This window comes from Neodiprion virginianus, chromosome 5 (assembly GCF_021901495.1).
Source record: "Neodiprion virginianus isolate iyNeoVirg1 chromosome 5, iyNeoVirg1.1, whole genome shotgun sequence".
NCBI lineage: Eukaryota > Metazoa > Arthropoda > Insecta > Hymenoptera > Diprionidae > Neodiprion > Neodiprion virginianus.
The window spans coordinates 20,915,860-20,940,418 of NC_060881.1; the positions used below are offsets into that span (position 1 = coordinate 20,915,860).

The 24,559-nt window shown below is 40.5% G+C and overlaps 1 protein-coding gene and 1 long non-coding RNA gene across 2 annotated transcripts in view; one reads left to right on the forward strand and one right to left on the reverse strand.

The window, feature by feature from the left end:
* Positions 1–585: 585 nt before the first annotated feature.
* Positions 586–1,506, forward strand: LOC124304844 (uncharacterized). Its single transcript, XR_006908280.1, has 3 exons — positions 586–703; positions 746–747; positions 1,371–1,506. It is a non-coding gene; the product is annotated as an uncharacterized LOC124304844 (long non-coding RNA).
* Positions 697–24,559, reverse strand: part of LOC124304843 (zinc finger protein 648-like) — a 30,789-nt gene continuing 6,926 nt past the window's right edge. The window contains exon 2 of the mRNA XM_046763544.1: positions 697–4,459. Coding sequence (XP_046619500.1) covers positions 2,232–4,247 — 2,016 coding nt within the window. The 5' untranslated portion in view covers positions 4,248–4,459 and the 3' untranslated portion in view covers positions 697–2,231. The remainder of the gene's footprint in view (positions 4,460–24,559) is intronic.

Below are 24,559 nucleotides of genomic sequence, written 5' to 3' on the forward strand. Positions count from 1 at the left end.
TATATACGTATTTGCACACATCGTTCAGATACGTATATGGTTGCTAAACTTACATATAATATATTGTGGGCGTTATTATTATATTACTATATATATATCGTTACTATGGATTTATATTTTTTTTTATTTAATTTTCACTTTAAATTTTCTAGTCAATTCTTGTAAATTGTTTTGAGTCATTGTTATTTGTTCACGATTTCGTATCGTTGTTTTTGTTCTTTTTGTTATGCAGCGAAATTATGCTATCGTACATTATCACAACCGTACAGTATTAGTATAATACATTATTGCTACACGCGTGTATGTGTTCAAAATATTTCAATCAAAAAGTTCTATCATTATTTTGTAACGGATTAAAAATTATACAGTAGAGTCTCTTTGTCTTCATTTTGTGCGTTTTCTTGTACATAGGAATAAAATTTCGAGAACCGAGAAAGAAGTCAACGTATTGTCATAATTTTTGCTCGTTATCTTGTTAGAATATTATTTCGTGTTTAGTACGCGTATGGGATTATAGTTATTTTTGTAATTGGATTCAAACAAAGCAGTATTCTTGATACGCCACATAGTACACACCTATGCACCACTATTTCACATAGTATATATAGAAAATTTATGATTCTACTTAAACCAAATTCGTGGAATAATTGAACACAATGAATAATTGAACGGGATTTCAATTAGTTTACACTAGAAAATAGTAGTTGATTCAAACGCCTAATAGTTGAAAGCAATAAAACTGTAGTGGTTGAGTCTGAGGTGTATATTAGCTGATTTGGAAAATAACGATAATCAGTTTCCTAAAAATATTAATTACACAGGCCCACAAAATGAAAAAGGATGTTGTGCCAGAGTCAGACCCATCGTTTCCTATGTATTACGACTTGCAAAAGTAGGAGTGAATGAATTAATTTGTCCGTTAAAGCCAAAAAATAGGTTTAAAAATTACTGAAAAAAGAGAACGTCGGGAAATTTTTTTTTCATGGAACAGCCACCCATATCTACACATATATACTATAATCAAATTTTATATTCACCCAAAAGTCCAATACTCTAATTAAATTCAAAGTCCAACACTCCAATAACTCGAAAGTCCCATGCCCCGATAATCCTGAAGGCTAAAAACCTTCATAACCTCAAAAGGTAAACTAGTTGTGACGATTGGATATGATATATACGTGTAAAAATAGATGGTTGTTGCAAGATAAAAATGGTCCTTTTTTTAAAAATCTTTATTCAACTTTTTTTTTTCAGCTTAGTGACCAAATTACTTTACCGACCCCTACTTTTGACTCTAGATTCGTTTTCAGCAGGTCAAAATACATGGCAGATGACGATTCTTAATCCCAGCATAACATTTTTTTTTCTAGCCCCGCATCACCAATTCGGGACAATGCAGTTGAATAGTTGTTTGATATGACGAATAGTTATTAATTTAAGGAAAACCAAAAAGACCAGTTCGTTAATTGATTCGATGATTACTGACTGACAAAAATACAATTGCTGATTCGAAAAGTAATGTTTGATTCAGCGCACATTCAACTTTATAGTTCAATGGAAAAATAACAAGTAATCGATGTCGATGAAAATCTATTGTGTTCTATTAGTGTAATGTTTTTGAGGTACATCTATTCGTTTCCACTTATTGAGAAATAATTTTCGAAAAATGAAAAAATTTAACAAAAACCCAGAAAGACTACAGGATCTGTTTAGTTGATTCAGGTAATCAATTCTTCCAATACTTGCAACCATATAAATATGATCTAACCAGCATACACTATACAAGCAACATGTGTTTTCTTTTCGTAATCGTTTCTCTATCCAAAATCGCCGGCTTTAAAAATGATCCGACCTCGAAATTCAACTGTTTCCCAGTAACAATGCAGAAATACACACAAAAAAAAAAGAAGAAAACCTCCGCTCTTCTTATCTTTATACCTACACGCTCGTTTTCGCCATAAGCGCGTCGCATATGTAGCGTATCTAATAGGATTTCGATAATAAAGACCTTGTCCATTTTCTGTATACGTATGTAATAGGTACTTTCGAGTCTGCGCTCGGCGCTCTGACTACCAGCGTAGCACCGCTGCCGCTGCAAGTGAATCGCATCCGCTCCTCGCCTCCATCGCAGGGTGGAATTGATTCCCCAAAATCGATCAGAACCAAAACCACCCGCGCCTATCCCTGCCTCTCAGACTCTCTCCAGGACATCTAATCAGTCTAATCCCCGGTTAGCTGGTGCTGGAATTGCACGAATTGGGGTTCTGATCGTTACTGCTCTGGCTCCTGCTCGCGGAATTAGCGTCCGATACGGAGGCCGCGGGACTTCCGTTAGCCGGAGTGGACGCAGGCGTGTTTTGCACGCTCGCCGCGGTCGACGCTGGTGGTGTTGGCGCTGGCGTCGGTGGGGCCGCAACACCGGCCGGCTTTTGCGCGACGTGAGTCTGGTAGTGCTTAGCGAGGTGCGCTTTCTGCCTGAAGCTCTTACCGCAGAGCGAGCAAGCGAAGGGTTTTTCCCCGGTGTGCGTCCGGATGTGAACATTGACGCTATACTTGTCCTTAAAGCCCTTGCTGCATATGCTGCAGTAGTGGAGTGAACGTTCTTTGCGCTGAACGCTTCCCGGCGACCCGCCGCCCTGTTGCTGCGTGCCGTTCGCGCTCCCAGCTCCACCGGCCGCGGCGCCACCTCCGCTACCGTTCCTGTTCACCCGCCTCATGTACTTCTTGGTAGGCTTGGTCGTACCGGAAGTCGATGCCGGTGCCGCTCGCGTTGGGGAAATTTGAATCTGACTCGGGGCGGTTTCAGTTTCGGTCCTGACACCGGTTTGCGGTTGCCCTATGACGGTGTCCTGCTGCCCCCCAGCTGTGACCACGGTCACGGTTCCCATCTGGCTCAAATCAGCCGGAAGTGTGATCGTTCCAAGGCTCCCGCTGGCTGGGTCCAGGGTATACATGACCGTTGTTGTCGCGGAGACGTTGCAGACCGGCTCGATCCTGCAGTACTCAACGACCTCGTTCGCTATACTCTTCAGCTTCTCGTAGTCACCAGGTCGGTAGGTTGTCGCATCGAGCTGTGAGAGGAGGAGGTCTTCTTCGGTACAGGGGTGCATCGTCTCGTCGGCGGGCTGGTGGTCGGCGATGATCTGGACGTGGGGGGTGCCGGACGTCGTTCCCTGGAGCGCCAGACTCGGAGTCTGGGAGGTTGTCGATGAGGACGAAGACACGGCCTGGGAGGACGCGCCAGAGTAGAGTTTTCCCTGAAGCGCACTGCGCAGGAGGCTCTCGGCGGAGTCGCCGGTACTTCCGCCCTCCGGCAGGTGGTTCTGGTCCGAGAGCTTCCAGTCGTTGTTGTTGTCGCCGGTCTGGTGGGCCGGAGTCTGTCCACCCCTGACACAGAGCTCCTTGCTCTCGACGAAACCGCTGTCGTCGGTCGAGTACTGAGAGCCCATTCCGGCTACAGGAATGATGTGGAAACTCTCGCGTCGCGAGTTCTCCGTAACGGTTTCGTGTTCGTGATCGTTGGCAGGGTCGAGGTTCAGGATTGCGTCGAGATCGAGGTTCGGCCGCAGTGGCCAAGAGTCCGTCGACGGCGGCGGCGGGCTCTTGCAGCAGTCGAGGGCGTCCATCGAGTTTGCGTCGTTGTTCAGTACCGTCAAGGTATAGATTGCACCATCGGTGTTCTGCCGATGGGACCCGGAGCAGCCACGCCCCGCGGCCTCACCCTGAACTATCGAGTCGTGGCTCTGGCCGTGGCCCGAGTTGCTGCCTGTCGACCAGCAGTTGTACTTGCTAAGGTCCTCCAGGAATATGCTACAGGTCTGCTCCTTGCCCTCGTCGCCCCAGTAATCGCAGTCTGTTGACGGCTGCTCCTGCATCGTGACGTCGACGCTCTGCTGCGTCGGGCAGCTGTGGCTTCTGTTGTTGTGGTGTTGGTGGTGGTGGTGCGTCAGCGAGCCGGTGATCGTAGATACCGGTGGCAGCGCCGTCAGCGTGTTGTTGTTCGTCTCCTTGACGAACGGTGAGCCGTGGAGATCGTGTCGTAAATCGTGCGTGTCCTGGTGCCGTGGACCGTCTAGGAAACTCACGCCTATGCTGCGGCACGCGGAACGGTGCAGGAAGCCTTCCTCGTCCGAAACTCCGTCTCCCGACGGCCCGTGCGGAGCAGGCGACACGACAAAGTCGAAGAAATCCGTCTTGCCAAGGTCCTCGTTTCCTCCGCCCGGCGCGAACGTCTCCGTTATATCCATTGCGGGTGCGGTTGACGGGACTCGATTCTCGATTGATGGATCGACTCGTTATCCAGTTCTCCGGGACAAGAAATCACTCTGTATACTTCCACCTCCACTTTCCAGAGGGTTCTTATCTGCCGTCGGATACCAGAATCTTCCGCGCGGTGATCCTGCTTCGCATCCTTGGCTTTTGCGGTGTTGTTTTTTGTTCCTTTTTTTTCTTCAAAACCCTATAGATCAGAAGAGAACATTAAAATTACTAAGTGTAGACAAAATCGATACATAGTTCAAAGCACACCTCAGAAAACTTCAAGCTTTCTTGATCGTATCCAATGCTTATGACGACTTTGTCATTCAAGTAAGATCAGAAATTGGTCGACTTGAAAAAGCTTATTGGGTCAATATTTTTTTTCACCAATCCTGGTAACACCGAGTACAAACTTTAGTATCTAATCCACAATGTGATGATCATCAACCATTGCCAATAAATACGAAATATAAAAATTGCAAACGAGTGGCATAATACGGAAGTTGTTCATCAGATTGGAAATTGGATACTCGTTTTTGTTTCCTACGCTATCAAGTCCAGGTTTTTAAAGAGCCTTACATTTTTTGTGTGGTACTTTAAGAAAATTGTATTGAGGAACGGGATAAAATCCATCAAAACTGGCAAAACAATTTTTGTATACATGGGGCATACGTGACCAAAAATCTGACCCTTTCAGAATTAGTTTAAGCTTTGTGAAAACTTCGTGTTAGTGGTCGAGAATAATTGTGATTTTTGAAACACTGTTATTCGACGACGTTTAGAGTTAGCGTTCGATATAATATATGCGGCATACGAGAATGTCGGAAGTTCACTTAAATTTAACTCGAAAACTATTGATTTTATAAAAAGTATCAGTTTTAAGTGAACTTTAACGCCAAAATAGGCAAAAATTTATCGAGGTCGCTGAAAAGTTTTAACAAATCAATAAAAATTAGTTTGTGATATGTTTCAAAAACTTGTGTAAATTTGATCATGGGCTAAGATTTGGTTTCTACGATACGAGCTTTTTTCTTTCAGTTTTCGTAGAAACGGTTATGTCATGTCGTAATGTTGTCGACATCATATGAAATAATTCCAAAACGTTTTATTCGGCCATAAGGATATGCATACACAGAAGTTTTCTCGTCTAATCAAAATATTCCAAATTCATTTATCCGAGTATAGCTTGAATTACCCGCGCGAACTTCGACGTTTTCGCTCAACAGCGCCTCAGCACGGAGAGAACCCGAACAACGACCACCGCAGTTCGTAATACATAACGCCCGGTGAAGCCTAGAATGGTAGAAATCAACGCGCCGGATACTTACTGAAAAAGTTTTTTTTTTCTTTTTTTTTTTAGAAAACAATTCAGAAAAAAATGCATAGCTTCGAAACTAAATACCGGCCCATGATGAAATTTACACAAGTTTTGGAACATTAAGAGAAGAATATCCTCTGGACTTTTCAGCGACAAGACTTCAATCGTTTTTAAAAATTCTCAAAAAGTAACATTTATTGAGTTTTAAAGACCTTCAGCGACCTCAATAAATTTTTGCATATTTTGGTGTTAAAGTTCAGTCAAAACTGAAACTTTTTTGTACGTAGCTTTTCTTTTATCTTAACAGTAGTTTTAGAGTTATACTTCATTACACTTCAGACATTCTCGATTTCCACATATATTATATCGAATGTTAATTCTGAACGTCGTCTAATAAAACTCTACAAAAAAATCACAATTATTCTTGATAAGTAATGAAAAGTATCCACAAAGCTTAAACTAATTTTGAGAGGGTGAGGCTTTTAGTCAGGTCGATCTGACGTGGAATGCCCCATATATTGATTATGGAACTTTATTGATACTTGTAAAATTTCGAGTACATTGAAAAAAGTTTAGAGTTTCACTGAAGTGAAGTATTATAAACATCGAAGTGGAATGCAAGAGTTGATCAAGTATACGAGACTATCAACGAATGTCAAGCATTGCATGGGAATTGCGACATGGTCTCCGAACTCGGTGAAGCTCGATTCGTCGACATTGTTTAATGACCGCGTGCTGTGCATGGATGCCCTATATTTTATGCACATTGTATAAGTTGTTGCGCACATAGAACAGCGGCAGTGTGGAGGAGGCGGAGGTGGTGGTGGAATCGGAGGCTTGTGCAGGATAGTTATGCTGGATCTGCACGTGGTCGTTCTCCACAAGGATGCTGGATAGGCAAGAGCACTGGTTGCAGGTATAGTCACTAGGTCGAAGACCAGGCTCACATACTCAAGGCGTGGGAACGCGATATGCCCGGGTATAAATTCAGCATATATACATATATATTTAAATGTATATACGATACGTATATACATAATACACAGGTAAGTCGGTAACTCCGGCGAACACCGAGTCGAGGAGACACACCGAGCCTAAGTGCAAGTTGCGCAACTCAATCTTGGCAATCCAGTATTATACATTGTATATCTATACATATACATGTCTACACACACAAGTAGATCATACCGTCGGCTGAGAGTAACAACAACCTATCTCAGAACTTGGTTCAACAAATCCTCATCTCAGATTTTGGTCCAACAAAACCTCATCTCAGAATTTCGTCTTTGTATTTCGTTTTTGTATCTCCGAGGACATACGACATTTTTGAACGAAATTCTGAGATGAGGTTTTGTTGGACCAAAATCTAAGATAGGGTTTTGTTGCTCTCAACCGATGATATTTAAACTTAGATATTCGGAATCAGTAGGCTCGTCTTATCAACTGTCGAATTAATCAAGCAATTTTGTTTATCTGGTTATATTTGATCACGGAAATACGTGTAAGTGGTATTCTAATTTACATGGTTCCATCGTTATTACTACAAATGATCGGCTGGATTTGTCTGCGCAAAAAAAGGTTTCTGGTGTAACCGTTAGATGGCGGTGCAGATTCGTTTCACTAAATGGTAAGACCTCCTGCGTATACGATTCATACAAGTGTCGAGTGATGTTCCTTATGTATATATTATATATACGTATGCCTATATCTATAAGAGTGCACTTTTTAATTGAGAATCAGGCACGTTTTACGGCCAGTTTTACAAGCTGTAATGATACGCCGGTACCTGAAGCTTTATCGGTTAATTAGCCGGAACGATTTCACGATGAGACTCTTTCCCCCGTAACCGTTGTTTTTCCAACCCATCCGTGATGCCCTCGGGCCACTTCGTGGCCTTGTCAAAGTTTCTTGTACTGCGATTTCAACTCGCAAAATATCATGAATCAGTTCGAAAAACAAGAAGAAAAATAAAAAAAGAATAATGATGCAGGGAGCAAAGAAAATATGACCCGGTAGTTGAGAACAAGATCTGGTGTATGAACAAAAAGTTCCGTATCGTTCAAAGTAATGTACAAAGCGCGAGAAATAACAATAATAAGCAAACGATTGACGGCAGGAATGAATGATATTGAAATAACCGTGACATTATGAAAAAGAACGGATACACAAGAAACAAGTAAAAGTACAGGGACAATAATACGAAAAAATCGAGGATCAGGAAATGATCGGTACCTACTTGACCTGCACAGAAAAAAAATCGTTCATGCCTGACAATGAGTAGATATAGAAATCGGTAATAAAAATAAATAATCTGTTGATATTATGAAATTTATTTCTTAACACGTTGAGGCACGTTTTTCGTAATCAACCTACAATTCGGATCAAGAAATAAGGTACGTACCTATAGTATCGAATAAGTCGCCAAAAAAGCAACAGATTGCTCATTGATAAAAACGAGGTTATTTCGTTGAAACATGGAATCATTTTTTTTTTTTAGAAACAGTCCAAATCTTGAATCAGGAAATCGGTACCTAGTAATAAATGAAGAATGATAAGATCGGTAAGCTTGAAAACATTGTAAGACGAATTGACTGAATCGACATCTTGAAAACAGGAGCGTATGATTGTCAGAAACAATCAACAGCATGAATCAAGAAATTGCTATACCTAACATCAAGTGAACAATGTAAAGATCGGTAAGCTGAGAAATATTGGACGACAACTTGTTTCAATTTATTTCACAATAAAAAAATATAAACGTACAGTTTTCAGGAACAACACAAACCAGGAAATCGGTATACCAAATATCAAATGAGGAATTAAAGTATCGATAAGATTGGAAACATTGGAACACGAAGTGTTTAAGTTTCGACGATACCTCTGGAAGAGGTGTGATATTGCAGTTGAGGGCTTTGGCTTTTGGTCCAGATCGGCTACAGACTTCGACGGTACGAGGAAAGAAAAACGATAGAGATCAAGCCGCCGCCGCCAGAGCAGGGGCAACAGCGGTCGTGCCGCACTTTCTCTATCTACGACGTCGACGACGTGCGAGAGCGAGGCACATATAATGAGCACAGTGCGGGTTGGGGCTAAGCGGGGGACCCGCTGAAGAGGTGACCTGTTCATTTATCGATCAGCGATAACTAAATTAAATTTCCAGCTTCTGTATTTATGATTTCGCTGGGGCCCGTCCTCGTCTTATGTGTTTCCTGTAGTCGACGGTCAAATACAAGCCCCAATACCGCTGGAGGATATGGGGACAAAGAAAATCCGTAACGAAAAGTAGGTGGAACAAAAAGGAGAGAAAGAAAAAATCTTTCAACGAAAGAAGCTCATTCGTTGATCGCATTACACGTGTAACCATGCAGCGTGTAATTTATAAAGAATGTGAATTTCACCGCGTGGTTTTTAAGACTATGTATCATATTTTTTTCTCTCCCATTTTTTCCGTTCCATGCGAAATCATCAGATGCAGGCTTTTACTTGTTGGGTTGAACTGGAATCGGTCTTCCGATTTCCATAAAAGACGGTGAATCTCGGCTAAGTAGCGAATTATAGTAAAAAAAATATTCAACTCAGAGTTCGAGCCGTCACCGGAATTCGATGCCTTGATTTCCGACCGATCAGCGGCTATTTGTGTGCGCCATTTATGTTTTCAGGTTATTACGAACACACTATGTAAGTACGTATAATGTGATTTGCTGAATGAGTCAGAGGCTTGAGGATCGACAGACAATCGTAAATAAAACGTATCGCAGTATAATACATGCGGATAACAACGTTTGCCTGTAGGGGGGAGGAAAGACGGACGTAGTTCCTTGTTGATGGCTGTTGGTTGGTCTGAGGTTAGATACGCCTGGATTATACAAGGCTGTTCCGAAGGTCTAGGATAGATCTAGCATCTCGCTCGGTCTTGAATTTAGACCAGGATGTTGCACGGGCTTTATTTAGTCAAGCATCAGTACTCACTGTCAAGTGTCAAGGAAAGAAAAGGAAAAAGAAGCGGAACGTAGATAAAAATAAAACAAAAATAACGCATCGTTCTCCGCAAGCTTTTATTGTGTGCGTGTCACACATATTTACATTGCGCGCACACAGGCTTCGATATACCTCTAACAATGTTTTCTTTTTCTTTCCGCAGGGTAGCGGTCCGTCTAGCTATGTACATTATAGATAGATACATAGATGATAAATCCACCGTTATAAACTTCTTAAGGACCATCATTATCATCACCGTCGTCATCATCGCAGTGCGAAGTGAAGTGAAGTGAGTTCTAAACACCTAGAAGCTCGCACTCTCGATGGCTGCAAGGAGAACACGTCACTTCGTCTCTCCTAAGACGCGGTTGTTGCTTTTCCCAACTAATGTTTTTTTCGTCGTCGTTACCTCTTACGGAGTAGGTACAGACACGTGTATTCTACTTGTATCATTAATTGTCCGTGTACGTAAGTACAGATGCTCGAGTCAATGGACCAGGACACTCGCGCACAATGGGCTCGATATCGTCATCCGGAATTTCCGTGCGCGACACTCGAGAGGAGTATAAGTGGTGAGCAAAATTCGAACACTTCGATCAAATTTCTCCATACGTAGCCACCGATGCACGGAACCTTTGCTCCTACCTTGTCGATGAATTAGCGTCAAGTATCTAAAAGCCTACAGGCACTGACATTGCTCGTGACACAGTTCAACGGACACGATCCATGAAATACCCGTTCGATCGTAGAAGTTAGGGAGTTGGAACATCGCGACGATGACCACGAGGTAAATATAGATGAATTCAAATTACCGGTGAAGATTTGGGAAAAAAGTATCGACCTATCACAAATAGGTACCGTTTTCTGGTGGCGGTGGCGGCTCAGGTGAGTTTCACAACTAGAACTAGCTCTACTTGGATGTATACATATAACTATGTGCATGTGCGTGATATACATACTCGAGTTATTTCTTGATCGCGTTGTAGGCTTGAGCAGGTCGCTCGTTGCCGCGTGTAGTTGAACGAGGCATAATATTATGGCAGCTACCTTGTCTAGTCTGGTCTAGTCCGAGCGATTCCACTTCTCTCTGATTGCAATATGGCACTAAGAGCGTCCGATATACGGTGCAAAAAGACAATATTTATGCGGGTGCTTGTTGGTGTGTTAACCATTTTTCGAGCGCGTGTTTTATAGCCTGGATACAGTCTAACGGTCGTTAATCATTGGCGGTTGTTTCCAACGCGAATCCATAACTCTGGAGCTGGATAAAACGGATTTCGAGACCATTCGGTCCTTGGTATTCCCCCATTAGCCGATATGTAGTTCCGTTTCAAATCAAAGTTTGGAGGTCTGTTACCGTCATCTAGAATTTATTGAAGACGAAAATAATACCGTTTCTTTAATTTCTCAAGTTTTTTGAATCCTCTGATCATCCGGTCATAGAGTTTTACACGCAATCGTCGCAATTCTTTTTTTCTCAGATAAATCTGATAAATCAAGCTGCACTGATGAATCGTAGATCAGACGGTGCGCCGAGAACCCAAAAGAACGAAGGATCGAAACGTAACGAAACGAAACGTGGCGTTGTGCAATTATATCGGCGAGAATCTAGTCCACGAGCATAGCGAGTCGCTCGGTAGCGGCAAGTGTATATAATCTATCTACTTGTACAATACACAGACAGTCGCAGGTGGGTATAGGTATATAAAGTCTAATAGTACCAGTACTTGCACCTCGGTGCAGCACAACTCTGAGGCTAGTGTACCCGATAAACTTCGTGCTTCACAAGCAGCACTGGCTGCATACCCAACGCCAGGGTTTAATAGTGATGCAAGTCTCTTGTTAGGGTCCATCGATGCCGGTAAATTACCTCCCTGTCTTTAGTAGTCCTCTCAGTGCCTAGTTGCGCTTATTTGTGCCTATTTGTTCTGAGGAGTTTGCGTTGACGTGCTTAAAAAATATCTCGCTTCGAATTCTGAGTAGATTTCCTCCTATATCTTTTTTCTTGGAATCCGGGTATTTCTGGCCTTGCCGATTCCAATTGCGACATCAAGGCTGCGGTTTTAGTTGCTTATATTCCTGCACTGTGTCAAAATTCACTAACTCGGATTGGATTATCGACGATATTATCGCATCCCGTTTTATTATGCATCGTTGATTCTTACAAGAGTCTGGAGAAAAATGCCGGTAGGCATATTAATTTGCGCGTAATGTTTGAGGAGAAAAGAAGTGCGGCAAGAACTAGCTGCCCACATCCGGTTAGGAATAAATCGGTTGCGGTTGAAGCTTGGGCGTGTTGTCTTGTATAATACAATAGAGACTAGCGGAGAAAAGAACCGCGGAAAGGTGAAGCGACCTGCAACAGTGGAGACTCGAGTTTGTCTAATCTTTGTTGTGCAGCAGTAGATGCTGTGGCGGCTGTTTAGGTATAATATAATACCTCAAGTGTGTTATGATAAAAAAAGCATATAACGAGCAAAAAAACGGAAGAGAGAGAAAGGGAGGCAAAAAGAATGAAGAGAAAAAGAGACAGAGAGAGAAAGAGAGACACTCAGTTTCCTGCATCTCAAACCGGTGCGTAATTAATTAGCAATATTTATTCATTTATTTGTTATTTTTTTTTTCTTTCCCTTTCTTCGCAATAATATCATACCGAGAAGAGACAGAGAGAGAGAGAGAGAGAGAGAGAGAGAGAGAGAGAGAGAGAGAGAGAAAGGAAAAAATGTGTATCGAGATCCTGTCGACGACGTAGAGGCCGATACGCCCGACGGATATCCGGAACGGTCGATAATTAACATCGTTGGCGAACACACGTATGCACATATCTAGACTTATGAACACAGCATAGTTCACGGCAAAAAATTGCAAGCAGTAACATATACCTATTTTTATATACACGCGCTGGTTATTTATGCAGCAGCGGGCGCGCATAATTTTATATCCACCTAACCTTATGTACTATATTGATTATAGAATTTATTCCGCGGTTTATTATGTACCCACAGCTATTGACATTTTATACATTTACGTTCCGTATACCGATATAGTTTACATATACGTACAATAATGTGGGCATGTATAAATATCACCCTACCCACCAGAAATGACGTGGCAATAATACGTTGCGTACGTATAACACAGCAGGCATGCTGTATATATACGTTTCGATATCCTAGATGGAATCTGGCAAGCCTAACCTAACCTTATCTTAACCGAACAAAAAATGGCGGCAAAATACGATGGCATAATTTATAGGCACGTTGCACGCAAATTGCACGTCGATAATTACGCAAGTGGATTTTGTCCCATGTCTTTCATTTTGCGTGAACAATATTGAGAAGAGCTTCTTTCTTGTACGTAATTGTGCTTCAACCTCTGAACGGCAAAGACGAGTTGAGAATAATATAGATGACTGTTTTTCTCTCCCTTTCTGTTTGTAATGGAATATTTGTCTTTGTACCTGCACAATGAACAATTCTATAACAAAAAATATCAATCGTGTGCTTCTTCAATGTTTGCTTTATACTGACGTTTATTCGGAAAAAATTCTCATTCAAAGTAAATTGTCAAGTATTTTTTTTTCATTCGGTGTATCACAATAATATTCTTCAGGTTAAAAGGAACGATCGTTCGAAATCCATTAAACTGTGAAAAACGAAGAAAAATAAAAAAAGAACGAACAAATAAAAATAATAATAAAATCAACAGTTTTGAATAAATACGCGTAAAATTTTTGGTCATTCTCACATTAAACGCTACATAATAGTTGTATACCGTTACTTCTTTTAATTTAGTTTTCGTGTTTCTTCCCGTTCTCGATATTAAAAATGAATTATTACTCTCATTCTTCAATTCTTTCTTTTCGTATCAAGCCACCTACCTTCTTTTCATTTTGATCTCACATGTACGTTATACACGCGTCCTCTGTGCAATACATACGGTTTCACCTGTAACTTTTTTTTTTATATTACATATGCGTACGGTGTATACTTGTGTATACCCACGATAATTATTTATCTCGCAGGTATGATCATTATTATACATGCAACTTTTCATACTAAACGTTGTCACTCGTTTCTCTCTCTCTTCATCTTACGCATACGCCTCGGCACATACGAAATATAAACAGTAAAAAAGTAACTCTTAATCCCAAGAGACATTAAGCTAGCTCGGTTTCTTTTTCAGTGCAGTACAAGTTGAGGTGAAAAGGGGGAGCTCAGATCGCGGACTAAATTAACGTCCAGCGACCGTTAAACTTTATCATTAATTAACCAACCAATGACTCGTAGCTATACGTACAAATGTATATGTACGTAATATATATTCACCTGGATCGAGTGGTTATTTTACTTCCAGAGACGGAGCACCGTGCGTAGAGATGAATAGAGAGAGAAAGAGAGAGAGAGAGAGGTGGGGGGAGAGAAAAGTGAGGTTAAGGTGGATGGCATGTCAGCAACGTCCAGTGCAGCGCTAACTCCATAGCCACAAGATGAGCAGTCGGCTCGACTTGGCCTAGAAAACCGAAGCAAATATCCTGAACAAGTCGCGGTCTGCGCATACCAGGAGTAGACCTAATTACCAATTAGTGGCGGAGTTAAGATTTGTAATACCAGCGTTGCGAATGGCTTATTTAATATCGCTTGACAATAATTGATGCGCGTTATTTTGCCCTGAAAGAATGGATCGGCAACCCGATCGATCGATCGATCGATCGATCGTTTGACCCACATGAATATAATAGGCAAGCCTTGGACCTGTAACCGATTCCCTGCGGAGCGACAATAAATCCCGCTTCTCTTTTCAAGAAAGAATAAGAGAAAGACTTGCAGGTCTTTCGCCCAACGAATGTTAATTCCGATTTTCTTCATAAGATGTGATCGGTTGGTGCGAACAAAGAGAGAAAGAATGTGCCTAGATTTTTTTACTCTTATTCCTTTATTCCTTGCCATTTACTTTGTCATTAGGTACGTTCTTGGTATCATAGAAACTCGGTTGTGCACTGCTCGGTCTTTCAGTATAATACGATATCCTGCACCATTCGATCCGTAATAACTGGACTGGTGATTGCTTTATGGTCTTTTACAAGAACAAGAAAAACAAAAGAAAGAACGAAAAGCTTGTTACAGGTTATTACAGCTGTCTCTAGTTTTTTGCCTTGTACATTTTAATATACGTGCCACCTTGTTCCGAGCTTTTACTTTTATTTTTTAACCTTATTTTTACCCTAGGTTAAAGAGTACCTGCCAAATTTTTCTAACGTGATTACGGCCGATTTATTTCGTATGCAAAAGAATAAAACAGGAATAAAAAAGAAAGACGGATAATAATAAATAAGAAAAAAAAAACGTCAAAGAAATGGAGGGAACTGATGGTGGCACTGCTAGTGAGCATCTGAATAAGAAGTACAAAATAAAATGAATTAAACCGAATATACGTGAATTGTGTATAGAAACGTTGGGTGCATCTAAATTCGTGGTAGCATCCGTTTATCCCGATTGTTATACTACACCGCGTGATTTAACATGGAAAAAATGAGTGAAGAAGAGGTAATATGAAGAAAACAAACACGCGGGCGAGGACGCACACATACACACACACACACACACACACACACGCACACAAGTGCGCGCTCGCAAGCAGTGGTTGAAAAGAACACTAAAAAAAGAATAAATAAATGAAACGAAAAAAATATTCAAGTCTTGTACATCGCATACGAAATGACGCGTGTGGTTCCCGGTGCAGTATAAACTCAAACCACCCGTCGCCGTCCATCTTACTTCTGGGGTACGTGCAAGAACGCGGGGTCTCTGTCTCTGCCGCATCGCGGAGTATGCAACATGTGTATACCCAGAATTGAAACAAGGGAGTTTTTTTCATTCTTTTATGAAAATGGGGTTTTACCTTCCGTGTATCTGATTCTCGTCATCGCCATAGATCGAATGTTCGAAATCGATCGACAAAATAGGAGAAACGAAAGATCGTTAACAAAAAGCTCGAGTTCCAAAATCGTTGGATCGAATTCTCCGTTATAATAAAAGTAAAAAAAAAAAAAAAAAAAAAATTTGGAGGGAAAGAGGTTGATTTGTGAAATCGTTTAGGAAATCATTTTGAAAGTTCTGAGAGAAATCGATATCAATTATCCGTCTGAAATCGATCCACGAGAAAGAACATGCAATCGTTACGGAATTTTTTCAAGAAACGTACAAGAAAATCGGCGACGAAATCGGAACGAAGATTTGGAAGGAAAAATCGGTAAGAAAATTATGAGCATTGTTTGAAGAAAAGTAGAAACGCAGGCCATAAGATCAGTGAATAAATCTTTACGAGAAAGTTGCTGAATAAATTTGTGAATATTGGAGCAATGAAAAAAGCAAATTTATTAATAAAATTAGTGAGAAAATTGGCAGGAGGAGTCAAACAAATCTGAAATGACCGATGAAATTAATTGCAATGAAGACCGTCGGATAAATCGTGGAAAAGAGACGAAAGCCGTGCGAAAAAAATTATGTTGAAAATAAATTTGATCAAGAATCGTTAAGTCGTCGCCCATTATTACAGCGAGGAAAAACAAGTCCGGGTAAGTACCTCTCATGCATATAAATACCCGGCATGTGTAATAAATCCTAGTACATATCTCGATCAGAAATCGGTTCCTAGAAAATACAGGGGTACCTGTTACAACCGATATAACAAATACAGGAGACGACGACATATCGGTTTATCTCGTTTAATATACCTGCGCATGAGCGCATGATACAGACTGATTGTAGATTGTGGGATAGATCGGTACGCGACCGGTAGGAAAATATGCATACAAGTAGCCTGTGGCTGAGAGTAGCCCGTCTTAAGTAACAACAGCTGGAGAACAGAGCCAGAGGTATTAAAGGCAGGCTAAACTCTTAATTGTGCACAGGCGGCTGTGTGTGGTAGAATTCTTGGCAATCGGTACATTGGTTACCACTAATCACCCTCGCTTGGGCAACTGTGTACGACAAGCGAATAGTGCACTAGACCTTATTCCATTTGAGAGTATGAGTTACGAGCTGCTACCGACACGGGACGATCGGTAACCCGGCCTCTCAGCCGTTAGACAATTGTGACGTCAGGTAAGAGCCCAGAATTTGAAATTGGACTTCCCGGTAAACTGCAGGAAGGCCGATTTTCAGTCTTTGCACGCAGTTTCTAGGTTAAAATCGCGTTCAAATCGTTCACGGCAATTAGTGCGGGAACAATGAATCGAGTATAATATCAATTATGCATACCACTACACGCAACGCATGTATTTATCGATGTATAACCGACCGATCGGCGCATTAGAGCTACGTCTAATAGGCATAGGCAGACCTCCTTTCAACGGGGCTTACCTCTACCTATTGTCAGTGAGCTATTATGCCGGCTTGGCATTATCTACCTGAGGTGAGCCGTAATTCGCCTCTGCCTGTGCGCACTCTTTTCTTCCGACTCACTCGCCTGTTTTTCTTCCCATTTATTCTATCAGTTTCAGGGTCACTGCAGAGCAATTTTTTCACAATTACTCTTGCGCTGTGGATCTCCGATACAGTTGCGAAATTATTTTTGATTTAAATATGCGAAATTCAAAGTGACAAATATAATATCGTGGATGAAATTTTGCAATGTCCGTTAATTATTAAGAAAGCTTGAATTTTTTTAATCTTCATTAGGCCAGTTGACTTAATGAACCTGTGATACGAGTGTCGCGTTTCTGAGACTGCATTCCAGAACTAATCGTTTTTCTATATTTGAGTTGGCTATTTTTTTTATTTTTATAATTATCTGACAGCTGAATCATATTTTTATGAATGTGCGATTTCGATTCTCAATTTATAGAAGAATTCAAATAGAAATCGGTTGAAAGTTTCCAAAGCAAAGAAACGATATAACGGAAAATGGAAACCAGAACAAATTGAAGGCCTGATTATCTCGGGTGTATTCCTAAAAAATTCGGATCTGTTGCTAAAAACCGAAAAAAGCTTACCTACATGCATACAAATTTGAATGTGAAGCGATCAGGTTATCGCCGGGCGGTTTCTTTTTCTGTTTCTTTCCTCCGCCGATTACGGTCTCGATGAACATATGGACAGCGATTTAAATCGCAACACCATCAAGACACGAAGTTAAAAACCGAGAAATCCAACTGCATACGAAGCCTGATATATACATATACACACGCGCAAAGACGCGCATGCCATCGTGCACGAGGACGCGCGAGTATAGAGGCAATTTCTCTGAAGAGAAATCTGTTTTGAGATATAAACGACGAAATGGCCAAATCCACGGGCATGTATCTAGAAAATATGCTGTACAGCCATCGCAGCAAACATGTTAATACGTGTAATATAAATATATGAACAACGCGTAAGCGTACACCTATATGTATACGTACGTATAATATGCTCGAATCGAGACGGATAAAACCTCCAACGTATGATGTAATTAATTATTGTAAGCGTATGCCCGAGTTTAAAACATCGCTACGTGCAGCTTCAGTATCAAGAATAAATTTTTAATTAAAAATAAATATATGTGAGACAATTGGACACACGGTCGTGTAATCAAGGCGAGAATGCGATTCAAATACATTATACATTATACGTGTATACGCTACGCAATTATGTCAGTGGTTATATATCTTTTTATCTATACATAGATAGGTACTCATGCAATATAATCGGTGTATTGAAATTGGTTTTCAATATTTTTACCCGCACTTTATCACCCATGGAATGACTCAAAGTCGAATAAATTGGAATAACACGCCCCTAGTGGAAAGAACGTTGAAGCTCATTTAACGTTCAGAATTCAAGACTAAGGTACTGGTTTGAAAACCGTCCAAAGATCAACTGCGATTTTTCATCGGTTGCGAAAAAACCACCGCAATTTTTAATTTCTAATCGGACATACATTTGACGATTATTTGACACCGTGTATGAATACGCGCTTAAATTACATATATTGCGAAAGATTTTACGATCGGAGCTCACCGGTAGTTTCTTTCGTGTGAGTTTGGAAGCAAGTGTGTATTTTTCTAATTATCTAGTCTGACGAGACGCGAGGTAGCCCTAGGTGAGCACACATGTGTATATAGATATATCAAACTGACAATAGCACCGCAGCGACAGTTTCGGATCGACAAAAATATCGCTTGTACCTAGTTCTAGTGTCTCTGTCTGCGTGTGTAAAATCTGAAGCCTAGAGGCGTTTATTTTGCAATTCCCAGTAGAAATCTCAAGTTGAGTCAGTCAGTCCCTCCCGCTGTGACTGACCGATCGTTGCGCCCCGCTGCGGCTGAATTTTTGGAGTACCGATCGCGCGAATCGGAAGGAAGAAAGAGGATATGGAATCCAGTTTTTCAATCAATTCTTTGGAGGATCGCTTACTTTGACTCTACAATTCGATCCTATTCTTATTGCAGGACTTGAAGTAGTTTCGTAGCTCGAGTAATATGGCGTAAAAACTGGGTTAAAAGCTGATCGTTTTACCTAAAACACAGGAATATAAAGTGACGGAAAACTTCTTCCATGTAATTCAACTTCTGTTCAGTTACGTTGAGTTATTACCGAGTGACACGTGCGTCTTAGATTAACTTTTACAATAAAACACGACTCGGTTGGTGTGGTATATTTCTTTCCACCAGATGGCATCTTTCAATTTTTTTTTGATCCCAACTCTCTTACATCGATTTCAGCTGACCCAGTTCGCAAGACGAATTAGTTCTCTACTTCGATCCTCTATCCTTGCTCTCTCTTCTCATTGTGCAAAAACTTCGCAGTAAATTAAACATCCCGTAACGCTGGTGCATTGGGTCCTGGCCGAGGCCACCGTGCAGCGAGTGGTCGGAATGACCAGGAACAGCGTCAGTCACGTATGTATAATAATCCTTGGGACAGTCCGCGGGCAGTCAATCATCCGGTCCACCTCCTTCGAAATATTGGAGGCTGGATAGTCCTTGCCATTCGCAGTTGATCGGTATGGGAACAAAAAAGCATAGGAAAATAGAAGAGAAGAAGGTAAAAAGGTGGACAAAAATCCGAACCTTTTTTGCTCTAACGCCGATCGGCTGCTGTCCGCCTCATCCGGTAAAAACAATTCCCTCAGTGTCAGTCGGGCCACTCGAGTCCTCGACACTATCATTGTCACTCGGTGACCTCGCACATCCACCATGGCCACTCGCGCATTAGTCGCGGAAGAGCAAGACTCGCCCGGTCAATAATTGGACTAGATAAACAATTTACTGTGTATGGTAACGGAAATTTTTTCACCTCCGTATCCAACTGCCGATTTCCTTCTTTCTCTCTTTCTCTGTTTGAATGATTTTATCACCATCAAAATACTTCAAGCCACGGATCACTGTGTTTAACACTTTGACATTCGAAACGAAAATCAAATGAAATGAAATCCGGTTACCGATTTCTGTTTTTAACGATCCTGTCACTCTGCACGGCCAAAGAAATTATTCTGTATATTGTGTCAAGCCCAAAGAACAGTCTTACAATTAAGCTTGATTATTTTATTTATTTCACAGAGAAAACTTTAAACTCAATCATTAACGGTTACTAGTTTTTTTCTCTCCATTGTAGATTATAAATCGGTCGAGAAAAATTTTTGCTCATCGTTACCAAGATAGAGCTAAACCGTGAAGAAAACGATTTTTGTTCGATCGATCGAAAAAAAAGAACTCAAATCGTGACCGGTTTCTGGATACCGATTTATGATTTCGATCGTTCGTAGATTATTTTACGTACCTCAGAGAAAACTGTCGAAAGACACTAGATAAAAAGAAACCAAACATCATTACCGATTTTCTACCGATCTATAGTGTCAAACACAAAAGTAGTACATAAACTCAACTCGTGACCGGTTTTTTGATCCAATTCATCGTTTCGACCGTGTAACGTATTTTTGAGAAAACTAATCTGTACGGAAACGAATCAGAAGTAATAATAAACTCTTTCAATACCGATCTATATTTTTAAATACAGAATATCAGTTTAAAAACAAGGAAAAGTGTTCGCAGGGATTGGGTTTCCGAATAGTTGGACCCCGTTATATGTTGAAACAGCGTTACCGAGTTGGCAATCTGTTACGTCTTGATAGTCGAGGAGCCTCGAGCCTGGGGAACCGATCGGATTGAGTTGGTTGGCACGGCTGCTGGCTCGGCGACTCGACTCGCGCTGAACAACGCGTTAAGGTATAACCTATTTACTTAATAACCGACAGAACGATACTAGGCACAGCTTAGGTCCGAATATTGCGCAAGGCGGCAAGTCCGCCTACATAGCCCCGAGCTGTCATGATTCTTGCATGGGTCTTAAGTCTCAACGGGCGTTACGAGACGCTCGTACCTATAGATCCTGAGGCCCGTCGTATACCTTTACGTGCAATAATGTAATGTACTATGGGTGCCTGGGTGTATAAGTACATACATTACCCGTACACTTAGGGATGTACATAGTTGCCTAGATTTGCCGGTATGTCTTCATACATACATTATACACACACACACACATATATATATATATATATATATATATATATATATATATATATACATCATGCTGTGTGCACATGAATTCGATTGCGTTATTAAGCAGCTGAATCCAGTTTTACATGTATAATTTATATATAAATATATATATATATATATATATATATACGTATATATGTATACATACTCAGTTGTCAAAAATGTTTGTTTCAAAGTTTAGTTTTAGAATTGGTTATGGTGAAAATTAATTTTCAAACTTATCGAATATCCGTTAGTGCACGCCATTTAGAATAGTTGTGCAGTTAGAAACCAGATCGGTGACGATAAAACAACTGGGAAACAGTTTAGACTACGGTACGAAAAAAAAAAATCAAAGAAAACCAATCGTTATTGAAAGACATTAAGAAAAATCGTTCGAAGGACAAATATCGTCGTCATCGAATCACCGTTTTTTTTTTTTTTTTTTTTGAATCACAAATGCTCAGTTTATCACGACAAATCAGTCATTCGAGTCTTTTCCTGTTTAGTCTATCGTGGAATGAAACTGGATCGTTTCATATCCATTTTTTATCTGGTGCAAAATTGTACACCGTAGCCATTAACGCCTCTCGAGGGTTCACGCGCCTCTTTGCACGCAAAAAACATTGTATATGAAAATGCGCGCACACACACACACACACACATGCCGGCAGTGACATCATCGCGAGATGTATTTAGTCGTTATATTGGCAAGCACTTATACTTATGATACCTGTAGATATGATTAGTGTATAGCATATACAAGTAATGCTGCCAGGTATACGTATATATGTGTATCTTTACATATATGCAGACTATGCACGATGACTTTACACATAACCATATGGTTATTATGCCTCGTTCTGCAGTCATTGAGTAGCTCTTTTGCAATAAATTGTGCATCTGGAATTCGTTTTCCCTTTCTTCTTTCCTTCTCCTTTTCGGTATACGTTTAAACATAACATTATAATATTATCATCAGAATTTATTTATTATGCCTAATCTAGACTCGTGTTTACTGAAAATCCGTATAAATATATACGTGTATTATTTATCTGTATTGTACGTAATTCTATGTTTATGTCTGTGATATACAATGCGAGAAAATGACGAACGCATGGCTAAAAAACCTACATCAGGATATAAAAAAGTCTCTTAAATGCGACTCAAATTCGCGCATACATTGTACGCATTTATAATCTGTTAATGTGTTTCTGTGAAATATGATTGATTAGCGCAGCGGTAAAGAAGAGTAACGAAAGAGGAAAAAAAATTGAAAAAACAATTAACGCTTGTGTAACTTGAACCGTCTGTGTGAAAACCAAATTCTTTTTATACGTGACTTGAAGACACACAGAAGGATAGAGAAATGTAATCGAAAAAACTAGAAAAAAAATCGAAAGACCGGCATGCTGGATAAGTATGTTGAATAGCAACTTGTCTTTTTTTTTGTTATATATACGGCACATCCTATTCATAGTTCATAATACACAAAACTCTTCGCAGTGTCATCAACCATAATAAAAATGCAAAAATGGTCTGTACCGATCTGAAAAAAAATCCGTTCATTCTCTTTGCCTGCAAGATTCAAAACAAACGCGAATGGGTAATTTTACATTGTCAAGAAACCTTCCGCGCAAAAATTTTTAAACAACGAATATATATACCTAAAAAATTTACGAAAATTTAAAGTTTTTTTTCAACGTGATGAAAAAAGGAAAAGCAAGACATACGTCGAATCACACTCGCCGAAAGAGTAGCGATCTCGAATTTGATTGAAACGAGAAAGAGAAAAGAACGGTATTAATTAAATGGTCCCGATGCATTTCACAAACATATCAAACCTGTTTGATTTTTTCGTTTATACAGAGTGAAGTTTTGATAGGTTGGCAAAATTTTTATTTGCCGAAGAGTACGCGACGTGTCGAATCTTGATCAGTTTATTGTTAGTCGTTTTCAGGCATTTTTACGATAGATGTATACTATCTTACGTAGTTTTTACAGACTCTTATGGGTTTCAATATTAAACATGCCTGTTGTTTTTATGTATAAACCCCACTCTACGCGTGTAATCTGTACAACACACTAGCGCTACTTGATTTTCAACTTTTCGAGGCCAAGCTTGGCTCCCGGCTCGCGCACAGCTACCCCAATGCCCTAAGGGCTTTTTATGCGCGCTACTCCAAGCTCCGTGAGCCTTCGTAATTCTTCGATCGCAACGCCGCGTTGCCAAGGCTTCCGTAAACCCGAAACCGCGCGCATGTCTGTTAAAATACATATATTACGCTACATCGGTGATTAGCAATTTTGCAATAATAAACACCGGAGTGTCTCAATTTTTCTTTACCTGCAGATCAAAAACCTACGCAATGTTTCAACTGTTCTAGTTTTTTGTTTCTTTTTTTATTTTTTTTTGTCTTTCTCGACACTCGTTGATTTATATCCCGCGTGTTATTCGTTTGCACGGTGAGCACTGAACCCTGACTCGGCGCGTACATACCTGCGTTTTATATACTTGTATGTACCTGAGGATCTTGGCGAACATGGTCATTTGATATCCGCGTCGAAGTTTGAACGCGCATCTCAAATTCCCTTCACAGAAAGTAGAGACACTTGTATATACATATGACATATACACACACACACACACACACACACACGTATATACGGGTACATAATGGGGTTGGGTTAGTTGCTGGATGCAGAGAAGGTTGAGATACAAGAAGGCGCTACATGATAACCGGAGAAAAGAAAGTGTGTAGGTATATATATATAATATATATATATATATGTATGTGTGAATCATATATTTACGTATGCACCGACATAAGTATTGTCAATGTAACAAGGTAAAAAGACGTTTTTTAAAGAAAAAACGATAACTGGAACAAAATTGCCGAAAAAACTTGGAGTTAAAAGTTAAAAATCGAGATAAGTACGCATGTATATTGTAACGCAAGAATACGGCCGATGAAACCAGATAAAAAGTTGAGCCAAAAACCAAAAAATAAGAATGAATGAGCAAAAAAGTACACACATATACATCGAAGCAGGTGCAGGTGACCCGTTGGTGCCGATCGTTTTATACCTGGGCTGCAACCTAAATACCACGGGTTTCCGTATATCCGTAATTTGACATACTTGCCCGGCAGCTTCGTAAAGTCAACGCCGTTTTAATCCGAGATAGGAACTCCGGTTAAGAAGGAAAAAGAAAAAGGAGAAGAAGAAGAAGAAGAAGAAGAAGAAGAAGAAGAAGAAGAAGAAGAAGAGAAAACGGAAGAGGAAGAATAACAGAAAAACGAAGAAAAGGAAACAAAATGTCTTGCTTCACCGTTCAAGACTCTTTTAATAAAGAGGAACGAAGACGGTTTCGCAATATGATCGATCAGTCGAGGTAGCGTCGATAAAATCGGGTATCAGTGTTACCGACGGAGGACGGTAAAGCAGAACGATACCGATGTATCGAAACCGGATAAATTTGC